The sequence below is a fragment of the Paramisgurnus dabryanus genome, chromosome 17 (genome assembly GCF_030506205.2).
Source record: "Paramisgurnus dabryanus chromosome 17, PD_genome_1.1, whole genome shotgun sequence".
Classification (NCBI taxonomy): Eukaryota; Metazoa; Chordata; class Actinopteri; order Cypriniformes; family Cobitidae; genus Paramisgurnus; species Paramisgurnus dabryanus.
The window spans coordinates 24,617,476-24,631,420 of NC_133353.1; the positions used below are offsets into that span (position 1 = coordinate 24,617,476).

At 39.1% G+C, this 13,945-nt stretch overlaps 1 protein-coding gene across 1 annotated transcript; it reads right to left on the reverse strand.

Annotated features, from left to right (window-relative positions):
• Window positions 1-4,490: 4,490 nt before the first annotated feature.
• Window positions 4,491-13,517, reverse strand: gpr68 (G protein-coupled receptor 68). Its single transcript, XM_065288819.2, has 2 exons — window positions 13,126-13,517; window positions 4,491-7,086 (listed from the first exon to the last, which is right to left on the reverse strand). The coding sequence occupies exon 2, from the start codon at window positions 7,079-7,081 to the stop codon at window positions 5,990-5,992; it is 1,092 nt and encodes a 363-aa protein (XP_065144891.1). The 5' UTR covers window positions 7,082-7,086; window positions 13,126-13,517; the 3' UTR covers window positions 4,491-5,989.
• Between the last annotated feature and the right edge of the window lie 428 nt (window positions 13,518-13,945).

A 13,945-nucleotide genomic window follows, 5' to 3' on the forward strand; every position in this document is an offset into this window, starting at 1 on the left:
TAGCCTTGTGCCATGATTTAGTTCAGTAGAGATGAGTGTAAAGAGCAAATCTATAAGGGACACGGTGGCATTAATGCTGGGTAAAAACCAATGGTGGAAAATAGCTCTAAAAGTGATTATTGGCGCGTAACCATAGAGGAACCATTTTACGTGCCATATACACAGATGAAGTACCTGTGTAGCACCAGGGTAGAACCATTTTGTGCTATGTGGGACCATATGTTGTGCTTTAGTGGGGCTATATGACCCCTGTATGGTTCTTGATTAGTGCCTCAGGCGCTATATAGCACTAAAAATGGTTCCTCTATGATTACAAGCCAAGAACCACTTTAAGTGCCACATACTTTTTTGGGAAATTTGTATATTATTACTGATCTTCAACAAACAAAAGTTCAACCAAAATCAACACCACAGATGATCATCCCAAAAGCCTATTTATAAAGTCAAATAAACAGTGGCCTGGCAGGTTACACCAGAAAGTATTAAACATTTCTCTGGGACCAGCATGAAAATAACTATATAGTCATTTAAAATAGTGAAGGATATGATTTAGTGGGAAAATGGCTTTAAGTATAATTACTATACTATATGAAGGCCTCTGTTTACGCAATTTTTAAAGTTTCGTTTCTATACTGTAGTTAAGCTTAAAAAAAACTATAAAAGTTTCCAAAATTGAATGCATACCGTATTAGCCAATTGTTAGTTAATTGTTGAGTTTACAGTGTTGGGTTAGCAGGTTGTGGGTTCGATTCCCAAGGAACACCTGGTGGCAGTGGCTCAGTGGTTCATGAAGGTTGTCTACAAACCAGAAGGTTGGTGGTTCAAGACACCTAACCCCAACTGCTCCCGACGAGCTGGATGGCGCCTTGCATGGCTGACACCGCGGTCAGTGTATGAATGAGTGAGTGAATGGGTGAATGTGAGGCAAACTTGTAAAGCGGTTTGGATGGCCATAGGTCTGTAAAAAGCTTTATATAAATGCAGTCCATTAACCATTAACATAACAAGTGGAACATTTGGAAAATTAAGTGAAATAGGACAAGCAGTAAACAGAACTTCAGCAAATACTTTTGTGCAAATGTGTGACCCTGTTTGGGAAATTGAAGCTAAAGTCTGATAACCATTAGATCATAATAAAGAGATTAGGAGAATTAAAGTTTGATTTCAATCATTTATTTCACTATTACACGGCTCATTGGAATGCTTGATTCTGATTGGCCAGTCGACATTAGCAGGTTTGTTATTTCCAGATATCAATTATTAAACACTGCAAGTAATCCAGATGCTGCAAATCATTTTGACAGGTAGAGTTTAATATTATAAAAAAATTATATATAAATTTTAATAACATATATGAAATTATATTTACATATACATTATATTAAACATAAAATAGTGTGTTTGTGACATTTAAATGTCTTATCTTAAAAAAAGGGCTTTCCTTACTGCATTTGTTATATTTACTTTACATACCTTACTTATGAGGTAAATACTCATGTAATAAGTGGCATAATGTTATCATGAAATAAGCCCTATACATTATCCCTTACTTAATTTTAATCTTTGACATAACCTTACTCAGTCAACATTAAAGATAATACATTTTTACAGATTGTTCTTTACATTATGTATGATGATGATGATTTAATGTAGAAAGTAAATTAAATCATTACCTGAGATTTCACAAGCAGGGTCATAATAAACTAATTAAAATGAATTAATCTGAAACTGGTGTTAATGCCCCCATGAAATTAAAATTAAACTCTTAGGGGTGGTTTCCCGGACAGGGATTATCTTAAATCAGGACTAGGCCTTAGTCTAATTAGGAAATATAACTAGTTTTAACAAACATGCCTTACAAAGGGCACTGATGTATTTCAAGATGTCTGTGCCAGATGTTTTTAGTTTAAACAGCTCTTACATTTATTTTAGTCTAGGACTAGTCTAATCCCATTCCGGGAAAACGGAAATCACGTTTTTGATTGTGCATTATTCCAATTAATATCAATCAAACTGCAGTTGGTTTGTTTTGCTTTAAGCCTTTCTAACAAAAAAATACAGCTAAATAGCACAATAAAAACATGATAACATAATAATAAACATGTTTTGACAAAACTTGTAACAAATGAGTTATATATTTTGAAACCAGACTCTTCAAATATAAACTGGCATGGTCCAAAACACTGACAAAATTCTCATCCAGAAGATATAAGCATTGAAAACCTATACAGTTTGGCACAGCTAAAAAGTCTACATTTTTGTGACATCACCCTACACTTTTCATCAAATTTCCTTTTCAATCAAATGCCTTTTGAAGCGTCCAACCCTCTACGTTTTGTTACAGTACGTCTTTGCTGGACTGTGCCATAAATAAAAAAAACACTATTGGTTATTTTAAAAAGGGGAGGGTCTTCTCGATAGTTCTGTTGTTTCATTTAAACTGACATCACCACATCAAATAATGCTGCACATTCCAAGGCACTTCAGTGGGCCTTTAATTCGATTCTTCAGATGCCCGCAGCTACAAAGTGCTAACAGAAACACAAAAGTACAACTAATGCATTTAAGTAATTGTGTCATAACTTTTTATGAAAAGTGTTAGTTACTTTATTAGGAAGAATGCAGTAATGTACTGTGCTCCCACAAAAAAAGTAACATTACTCAACACTGATTATTGTACTGTATGTGCACAGAATGTGCAATAAAGGAAACTTTCATCAACAAGTCTGGTGAAGAAGAGAGATCCTTTTGAATGAATTAACTACACAGCATCCAGACACAGCTTCATATCTACCTTCATTTACATCAACCCATACAGAATACAGAGCATTTGTCTTTGCAACAAAAATGATAAACAACAGAATATAAAAACAACAATAAAAAACATAAATCAAATACATGAACGCAATTAACTTCATCTGATGTAAAATGTTTTGAAATAAGCACCAGAGAACATTTCTCATCTTAATACAATCTGACATTTAGGTTACAGACATGCGGCTTATAGTTGCAGCCACTTCAGTCTAAAAGAAAAATGTAAACACTGCACCAAACACTCATCATCATTATTTACCCTCTTGCTTCGAGCAAACACAACATTCATGATTTCTAGAGGCGACTATTGCTCAGCCCTCTTCTTCACATATTTTACCAGCATGTGAAGTGACATTGGGATGCTGTCTGCATTTAATGGCATGCTTGGGGTGGCTGACCCTTCACAACCACTCCATACTATATTTTGCTGGCACACTGTCTGTATGCACCATATTAAACCATTGAAAAGCAAAGGTAGACATGACATCCTAGCTTTTCGGGATTTTAAAGAACTACAGTTCATGGAAAAATAAAAACATAATTTATTCGCCCTTATGCTGCTTTAAACGTGTTGTTTTTCTATGAAATATTAAATACGTGTAAGCTTCTCTTTTCCATACAGTGATAGAAAATTAAACAGGATGCTGTCCAAAATTAAAAAAATACATACATGAAAGAGAAACACCATAGATGCATAATAAAAACAGTTTGCATGACTGCGAGGAACAGATTTACAGGCTAAATTTACTTTTAAACTACTTCTTCTGGGGCCTCATTTATATGTGTGCGTTCGCACAGATTTGATCGTAAAGTGTGCGTCGGCAAAAAATCCACGGCAAAGTTTTATATATTTATAAAAACTGTCTTTGATGTGGAAAAGTGCTTAAAAGGGTCAGGGTCTGAGCAGAAGTATGCACTTTTGCTTGTCCGATTGCTGCAGGTTTTTGGAAAATAAGCCGTTCTTACTGCTAGAAAATTGTTTAAACATTGACAAGCGCTCTTTTTTATGTCTATGGCATTAATGAGGCATTTAAAGGCGAAGATCTGAAACTGATCAGCTGCGCACAAGTTCAAGATCATTTGCGATTTATAGATTTCACATCTGAAAGAAAGGGGTACGCGCGTTTTTTGTGCATACGTTCATTTTATGAAACACACGTACGCATTTTTGATAAATGATCGTAAGATTAAATGTAGGATGGTTTCTACGCAGCATTTTATAAATGAGGCACCAGAATTTGAAATTCTTTCCATTTGCATTTGGCAGATGCTTTTATCCAACTGATGGTGCATCACAAATATACATTTTATCAGCATGCATGTTCCCTGGGTTCGAACCATACACTCTAAAAAAACAAACGGTGCTATATAGCACCAAAACAATTGCTTTGGATCGTAACGATAGAAGAACCATTTTAGTGCCATATAGCACCGGTGAAGAACCAGTGAAGCACCAGTGAAGCACCAGTGAAGCACCAGTGTAGAACCATATAGGGGCCATATAGCACCACATATGGTTCTACATAGCACTATATGGTTCTACACAGGTGCTTCACTGGTGCTTCACTGGTTCTTCACCGGTGCTATATGGCACTAAAAATGGTTCTTCTATCGTTACGATCCAAAGCAACTGTTTTGGTGCTATATAGCACCGTTTGTTTTTTAGAGTGTAGACTGTTAAGAATATGGACTTAGGTTTGTGTTTGTGAAGAGCTTTTTTGAAGCCAATAGTTGGCAGAGCCTGCCGTTGCTATTTTGGCAGCGCATTACTTGCGGATAACCGAAAATGGGTAAAGAGGTGGGATGTTGGTGAAGCTGAGGTGGCTGGTTGCTAAAACCACACTCGCCTAGCTCGACGGTAGTGACAGCAGTGACAGTTCATCCCTACTCAAGTGGCCACGCCCTAAATTATGCAGAACTTTAAGGCTTAATATAATTTTAACGGATGAATTACAAAATAATCACCCCCTCACAGTTGTCATAAAGGGCGAAATTAGCTATATAGACCAAAAACACTTTGTACAAGGATGTAAATGGATTATTTTCCGCTGTAAAGTTGGGCATTTTAACATGGGGGTCTATGGAAATTGAGCCAGCCTCTAGCCTCACCATCTTGGCAGCGCATCACTCGCGGAAAACCAAAAATGGGTAAAGAGGCGGGAGTCTTTTAAAGCCAGCCTCTAGCCACGTTGGCTTTATCAAAGAGATCGTAACGTTGCCCCTCAGTTCGAAAAAATGACCTTTTGCATGTTCCACACAAACATCTTTCCATCTCCTGCACATCAGAAATCTTATTCACACTAGCTAGCATATATATTTAATATCCATGTTAAAACATTATGCCAGGTTAGACATCAATGGCGCCAAACATTTTGACCTGTCACATTTTCTTGTTTAGGGTGTCTGTCCCAGTTCACTTTTTATCATACACAAAACTCAGCACGATCATTTTGCTAAACCGTGTTCCACAGAAGAAAGTAAATCATATGGGTTACGAGCAACATAAAAGCGAATGATGACAGAAATCTCATTTCGGGTTTTCCTGTCAAGCATATTACTGGAAGTAGAAAAACCGATGAGGTTGTCAAGCAGAAATAACTTTTTTAATTTTTTGGAAATATATGTAGCTAAAGGGACTTGTAACGCTACGTGATAGTTTTACCCACTGGTTCCTCAAACCTCAAGTCAACCACTGGTGATTATGGAGGTAGCAATCCCTGAGAATGACACCACACAAAAGCAACATGTACAAAACCATAAAATATTGCAATATTTCATTTTTGAACAAAACAGTGGGTGACAAAAGGTATTAAGTAAGGAATATTTGGCGACGGGACTTGAATTATAAGAAAATAATGCACACCCGCGGTGGTAATGCGGCACAATGTGTAATGTGCGGCACAACGCGGCTGTGCATTATTTTCAAATAATTCAAAGGACAGGAGTCAATTATTCCGCTTATACCATGGTTACCACAAAATTGTTCTGTTGCCTATTATTAAGACATTTGACAGGTGTGCGGTTTATAGAAAAATACTCAAAACCCATGGAACATTTCTCAGCCAATCAGAATTAAGCATTCAACAGGCCCGTGGTAAAAAACATTTATAAGTGTGCCTGCATTGCATTGTGTCCATAATCCGATGCAAGTACAAAAACAACAAAGCAAACCCATTCAGACATCGGTTTTCATCTGTTGCAACATTGTCACCACAGTGTTGCCTGTAGTGTTGTCATTGGTTACTGCCATTTCAGTGGAGTGCGTGCTGAACCTTCCATGGCTTTTGGAGCAACAGCAGAAGATACGAGTACAAGTGTCTTGAACCTTCTGCATGTCCTTTTGGGCACTCTCACTAATAAAACAGTAAAGTGCAGGATCTGCCACACAGTTAAAGCTTGTCAGCAACAGAGAGAAATGATAATAGTTGAAGATGTTCTCGATAAAGGTGCAGTTCCTCTCGTAAAGGGTACGAACAAGTAAAAAGACGTGGTATGGTGAGAAACACACCAGGAAGATGAGAATAGTACTGGTTACCAGATACTTGATGCGGGTTTTTTGGGCAGTCTGTGTGCCTGCGCTCTTACCCACCGCCCGTAAGACTCGGAAGTACGACACTGATAGGATTCCTAAAGGAAACAAGAAGCCTATGTAAAAACGGTAGTAGTTTATGGAGTACTCCCACGTCTTCATGGGATAGTGCTCGAAGCACACCGATTGGTTGTGCTTGTCTCTGCTCAGCTCCTTGTGCCGGAAGAACACCACGCCCACGGCGAGCTCTTTGAGCCAGACCACGGCACTAACCAGCGTCGCTGCTCGCACCGTTCGAAAAGCGGAGAAACGGAAGGGGTAGACCACAGCCAGGTAACGATCTATAGAGATGCAACACAGGAAACCGATGCTGACGTAAATGTTCTCATAAAGCAGGAAGCCACATAGTTGGCAAAGGAACTCTGAGCCGCTCCAGTTATCCCCCTGGAAAATATACTGCAGCCAAAGGGGCAGGGATGCCAGGTACAGCAGGTCCGATATGGTCAGGTTCAGTAAGTAGACCCCCAGTTCGTTACGGGCTTTCAGCTGAAACCAGGCGTGGTACAGCGAGTAAGCATTTGCGGGTAAACCTACTAGCAAGACTAGAATGTATGCGCCCGAGAACAGGTACTGGTGAATCTCGTGGTTAATAGTACAGTTGATTTGTTCTTCAGACATGTTCATCTTCCCAACCTCATGGTCCCAGTCTTCAGTGAGGTTAGCGTAAACAAATTCCATTGGATCTGTGGGATACAAAAAAATATTGTCATTTATATGATTTTGAATACATATGAGACAGTGTGGGAGTTAGACATTAAATAATCGTATTAAAATTGGGTGGGTGTACGCCAGAAAGATCATTTTGTCAAAAACGCCTCCTTGTGGGGTCTTTTGCACCACCAGTGTGAAATATAGCAATACATGTTCATAAATAAACTGCTTAAAATGCATAAGGGGTGTCAGCTGCTGCTAGACGACCATGTGTGTACATTGAATATACTGTACGACTAATTCAACCCACATTTACACTAACAAATACAGTCTCATCTCAACGACCCCCAGATAGAAAAGGATACTACAGTAGGTTTATTTTCTTTAAAAATTATGTTTGTAATAATATGTCTGGATGGTCTCAAAAGTCAACATCATTCTTAAATTACCAACACTTATTGATGCTAAAATGAATGGCTGGAATGCAAAATGGTCTGTGTGTAGGTCGAGTCTATCAGACGGTAAACTACAAACCCACGCAAGGACTGATATTAAGAAGCAGAAGTAGGTTTATAAAAGCGCAATTCAGTTTGAAAAGCTTTTTATCTTTGCAATACATTTCATTGTTGAATAAAGAAAGCATTTCTGTTGCGAAACACACTTTATAGATGACTAATCCTAAACGTTTTATCTCTAAACCTCAGTTCATGAATTTATACATGGATGCGAGTAATGCACATGTTGCCCTTTTCAAACTCAGCGTGACAGATTAGTCAATCTATTGAAGAAATGATGTTGGAGATGAGACCTTGACTGCAGTGACTAATCAAGAATCCTGCAACATAACGGACGTGACCCCCAAATGAATCACAGGAAGAAGACTGTGTTTCATTACCAATCCATGAAATGATGAAGTGCATCAGAGTCACAGCCACACTTCCATCACCAGTGTTGGGGAAAATATTACCCAATATAATGAAAGAATGAGAAAGTGAGTCAACGTGGGGATCTCCGTAGAAAAAAAAAATCTGTTGAGGCATGTGTTGGCACTTGTAAATACACAGTAAAGCTTTTACTCTATAAAACTTTAATAGAGTAAGTAACGTCTACGCCACTGGACTGTTGCTTATTAAAACAAGAATATTTGCCACTTGACAGCAATAAGAATTGCAATTCTGTGGAAAAAAAAAGGGTTTGATAATATTTGCCAATAAACAGATAAAAATAGTTACATTAAATATGAGAGTAATTAACATTTCTTCTAACAAAAAAATTATACAACAGTTAGTTTTGGTCACCTTATGTGAATGGCCAGTCTGCATCCCGTTATGTATAACAACACTGGAATATTTTCCTGCTGAGCAGCAGCTAAAATCAGCCTAAGGGACCGTTCACGTCACGGTAACGCTAGGCACGTAGGTTCTTGTTACATGACCTGCGGTGCACTTGCAACATTCTGAAAAAAATGAAATCTTTTAACTCGATGAGGTGCGGATGCGCCGGGAAAAAATGAGCGCGTTGCACCGCGTGCAACAAATATTCAAACTTTCAAGCGTCTTCCATTATAAGCATGCATACCGTGCGCCTACATTTGAAATTACGAACTTGAGCGCGCAAAAGACGCGATATGTGAATCACCCCTAAGCTGGTTGATGGTTTTGCTGGCCTCCCAAACCATTTTTGCTTCCTTAAAGAACGTTTAAGTCAAAGGTTCTTTGAGACATAATTCTTTCATACCTTTTTATATGTAAAGAACCTTTTTTCATCACAAAGAACCTTTTTATGAAACAGAAATATTCTTTAGAGCTATGGAACCATTTAGCAAAAAATGGCCCTGCTGAAAAAAACAGCATAGACCAGCATGATTGCCATGCTGGTTCATGGCATGCTGTTTTGTTACTTGTATAGCTGGTGGTCACCAGCATACCACCACCAAAACACAACATATGCTGGTCTTGCTGGTATGACCAGCATGGGATGCTGATGCTGGTTTGGTGCTGGTTCAGTGCTGGTTTAGCTGGTGCAGGTGCTGGTGCCGGTTTGTTGCTGGTTTCAGTGCTGGTTTAGCTAGTGGTCACCAGCATACCAGCACCAAAACACAACATATGCTGGTCTTGCTGGTATGACCAGCATGGGATGCTGATGCTGGTTTGGTGCTGGTTCAGTGCTGGAATAGCTGTTGCAGGTGCTGGTGCTGTTTTGTTGCTGGTTTAGCTGGTGGTCACCAGCATACCAGCACCAAAACACGACATATGCTGGTCTTGCTGGTATGACCAGCATGCGATGCTGATGCTGGTTTGGTGCTGGTTCAGTGCTGGTTTAGCTGGTGCAGGTGCTGGGGCCTCATTTATAAAATGCTGCGTAAAAACCATCCTACATTTGATCTTATGATCATTTAACAAAAATGCGTACGTGTGATTCATAAACCGAACGTACGCGCAGAAAACGCGCGTACCCCTTTCAAATCTATAAATCAGAAATGAACTTGAACTTGTGCGCGCAGCCGAGCAGTTTCAGATCTCCGCCTTTAAACGATGCGTTATTAATGTCAGACATATAAAAAGCGCATGTCAATGTTTAAACCCAGTTTCAAACAGCAAGAACGGCTTATATTTCCAAAAACCTGCAGCAATCAGACAAGCAAAAGTGCGTACGTCTGCTCAGACCCTGACGTGGCGCTAAGCAGTTTTCCACGTCAAAGACGGTTTTTATAAATATGGACTTTGCCGTGGATTTTCGCCTACGCACACTTTACGATCAAATCTGTGCGTACGCACGCTTTATAAATGAGGCCCCTGGTGCCGGTTTGTTGCTGGTTTAGCTAGTGGTCACCAGAAAACCAGCACCAAAACACAACATATGGTGGTCTTGCTGGTATGACCAGCATGGGATGCTGATGCTGGTTTGGTGCTGGTTCAGTGCTGGTATAGCTGGTGCAGGTGCTGGTGCCGATTTGTTGCTGGTGGTCACCAGCATACCAGCACCAAAACACAACATATGCTGGTCTTGCTGGTATGACCAGCATGTGATGCTGATGCTGGTTTGGTGCTGGTTCAGTGCTGGAATAGCTGTTGCAGGTGCTGGTGCTGTTTTGTTGCTGGTTTAGCTGGTGGTCACCAGCATACCAGCACCAAAACACAACATATGCTGGTCTTGCTGGTATGACCAGCATGGGATGCTGATGCTGGTTTGGTGCTGGTTCAGTGCTGGTTTAGCACCAAACACAACATATGGTGGTCTTGCTGGTGTGCTGTTTTTTCAGCACGGGGTTCTTCTATGACATTGTAAAGCACCTTAATTTAAAAAAATGTAAGGCCAGCCAACCTATTAAGCCAATTTAAACATGCTTCCAGCCTGATGGGGTAAGACTACAGTAGCTTGACCAGCTAAAAAGTGGCTAAAACCCCTTTAAAACAAGCCAGGCAGAGGGACCAGCTAGAACCAGCCAACCTTAGGCTGTCTATTTCAGCAGGGTTTACTAGCTACAGTATATTACTACACTTGTCTGTGTTTTCAGCATCCCAGACCAAATAAGTAGACTTAGGCCCTGTGCCAAATGAAACTTCCTCAGAGTCCAGACTTTAATGACATCATGTTGTGCAGACCTTAGGGACCCTTGATCCAGGTCCAGAGGATGCACCGGAGTCGTATTTTGGGACAGACTTCAGCGTCCCAACTGTCCCAGCATGTGAACTCCTCCTATCCGTGATCTGATTGGTCTGATTACTCTTTCGCAAGGACTTCTGGGTTAGTAAAGTGCATGAAGCCTGCAGCAGTGCGGGCTTGACTGAAGACCACATCACGGGTGCAAAGGGGGTGCTGATGAGCACACTTCGAGGTGTTAAAAATGACAGATGGGACAACCTACGGACTCATAGGCTAAGCGAGCAAATGCAATTTCAGGCAACAAGATCGAAAGTCCCCATGAAGTTGGGACAGGGCCTTAGGCTGCATCCGAAAGCTCTAAAATGCTGCCTTCGGTTGCTGGCATGTGCTATAGTAGCTTGTTATTGTTATTCTTAGTATTATTATTTGTGTTGATTTCTTTTTTATTCTAATATCTGAATCGATGTGAGAAGAAAATGCCTCAAAAGCTGTAAAGTTTAAAAAAGTTAGTACATTTTATTTTACTTAGGTTTAAGATGTTATTATCCACTGGACATCGGTTATTCTCATCTTTGGAAGTTCCTGAAGGCTTCATGTATGAAAACAGCACCATGTCAGCGTAGAGCATACAGAACCAAAAGCGATCTACTATGTTTAAAGGGGAAATTCAACAAGAAATTTTTTAAAGACAAAAATAAGTCTTTGGTGTCCTCAGAGTATGTATGTGAAATTTGAGCTCAAAATACCATATAGATAATTTTCTATAACATGTTAAAATTTCCACTTTGTAGGCGTGAACAAAAATGTCCAATGTTTGGGTGTGTACTTTTAAATGCAAATGAGCTGAACTCTGCACTAAATGGCAGTGCCGTGGTTGGTCAGCGCAGATTAAGGAGCGGTATTATCCCCTTCTGACATCACAAGGGGAGCCAAATTTCAATGACCTATTTTTTTACATTCTTGCTGAGAATGGTTTACCAAAACTAAGTTACTAAGTTTTTCTACTTTTTTAAGTTGATAGAAGTACTGGAGACCCAATTATAGCATTTAAACATGGAAAAAGTCAGATTTTCACGACATGTCCCCTTTAACAGGAATGCAGAAGTAAGTTGCACATATACCCTATATTGAATAGCCCTGCAGTACAGTATGTTGCTTAGCAACACAAAGATTGATGCTTTGGCATACATTGGTACTTTTGCACAGATTCAAAACAAAAGTGATATTAACATCTTTATGAAAATATAAAAAAATATGAGCAAGAGTGCTGGTGTACTAGACGGTATATGCAGTATGTGGCCTCATAGCACATTAAAGTTTTCAACAAATTCCCATTCATAATTATGTGATCAAAAGTGATTGCCTTAATTTAACATCTGAGAAAAAATTCAAATTTATTTTATTTCGTGAAAACAGACGTGAAACATTTGTGGTTATCATTTTTTTCTAAACATAGGAACTCCCACTCACAATTGAATCACAGGAAATTGCTTGATCTTGACGGCTGAAGAGTTGTATCAATGACAGCTGAAGTGTTTGTTCATTATTATTTGAAACAATAGACAATAAGGAAAACTGACTGAGGTTTTACTAGTAACATATCAATGACAGCTGAAGTGTTTGTTCATTATTATTAGACACAAATATACAGTATTGGAAAACTGACTAGGTTTCACTAGTAACAGAGAAAGAATTTTATTGATTTAGCTAAATATAATAGATTCATAAATCTAAAGGAATCCGAGTCTGAACTCTCTTTCAAGTTAAAGCCATTTTGTAAATGTGCTCATATTTTTCACAAAACACAGCAGTTGGTTTAACAGAAGTCATAATCAAGTTGATTTAACTGTCGCATCCATGGGTTTACTGCAAATACCACAGCAGGCTACAAGGTTATCATGCAAGAAATGTATAGGCTATGCGCATTGGATTTTTTGCATTTAATTCAAATAAATCAGGGAATTGACTGAGAGCGTTTTTAAATAAGGTATTTGGCAACGACTGTAAAAATTTGACCAAACAATGTGTGAACATCTGCGCGTGAACAGACCTACACATTACTTATGCTGCAATTGTTTTATTTTAAGATTAAATATTTAACCGATATTAATTGTTAACAATTGATGACAACGCACATGCTATTAATAATCACACGGCCAGGTAGACAGCTGTTGATGCTGTTCTTAGGTATAAGATTAATAACCCAGATAATACAGCTTAACAGAAGAAATGTTAAGGATAAAATGTAGAGTCACATATATCTAAACATGTTTTCTGCCAAACATGCTTTTCATAAAGTTGTAACTGTACTACTGTAACATAAAATAATAAGATTGTCATTTCATATTTTGTAATGACAGTAATGCATGGGTACCGGTTTTATAGCACTATAATGAGAACTGTTGTGGTTTCCACATCTTAAAATGTAATGAAGAAAATATCAGCTATAAAACAAGCTACATTACCTTCAGCTTGATTTTTATCCAATTCTCCTGATTCCAGACATTTTCAAAGTGTGAATTCATATCCTCTGTAAACTCAACAGCCCATTATATTTGCTCACATCAAATAGCATCGCACGCTGGTTTCGATACACACAATTGCGTCAAAGTTTTTCCTTTGAGGACGCGCAAATGACTGAAAACGAAACGCTCATCTCAAGTGCGTTCCCCAGACTTTCTCAATTCCAAGTGTCCTCCTGTAAAGACAGCATTTGTTAGTCTGTCTATCGCTTCTTTGCGTCACCTGAGCTGTGAGTTAAGCCGAGCTGACTCAAAACGCGAGTATGATGTCCAAATATGCTGTCTAGGAAGGTGGCTCGGTAGGTTTGAAGACATAGCTGCAGTTTCTTCCACCTGTTGGGCTGTGTAAAGGGGATGTGGGAAAATCTAAAGAAACGTCAGTAGCTAGGCGGAGGCGTAAGGATATAGACGCATACTGTAGGTCTTCTGACGCATGTTTTAAAAGCGCGACTATTTTGACATTTCACTTTTAACTTGTAACCTTCAAAGCACGGCAACGCGCAGTGTTGCCAGATCGAGCGGGTGGACAAATTAAAAGCTGGTTTGGGATCAGTTTGGCGGGTATTACATTAGCATAAGTTAATTGGTAAACAAAACACAGGGGCGCATACTTCAAGTGCTGTGCAATCCTGTTAAGTTACCACCGACAGCCTGCCTGTTTAACATCTCAAACAATAAGATCTCTTTACACCAAGCCAATACCCTATTTCACGTGACACTAAAAAAAACAGCATAGACCAGCATAATTCCCATGCGGGTTTGG

Excerpts from the sequence above, each read along its gene's own strand:
- gpr68 (XM_065288819.2), bottom strand. The coding sequence starts at position 7,081 with ATGGAATTTGTTTACGCTAACCTCACTGAAGACTGGGACCATGAGGTT.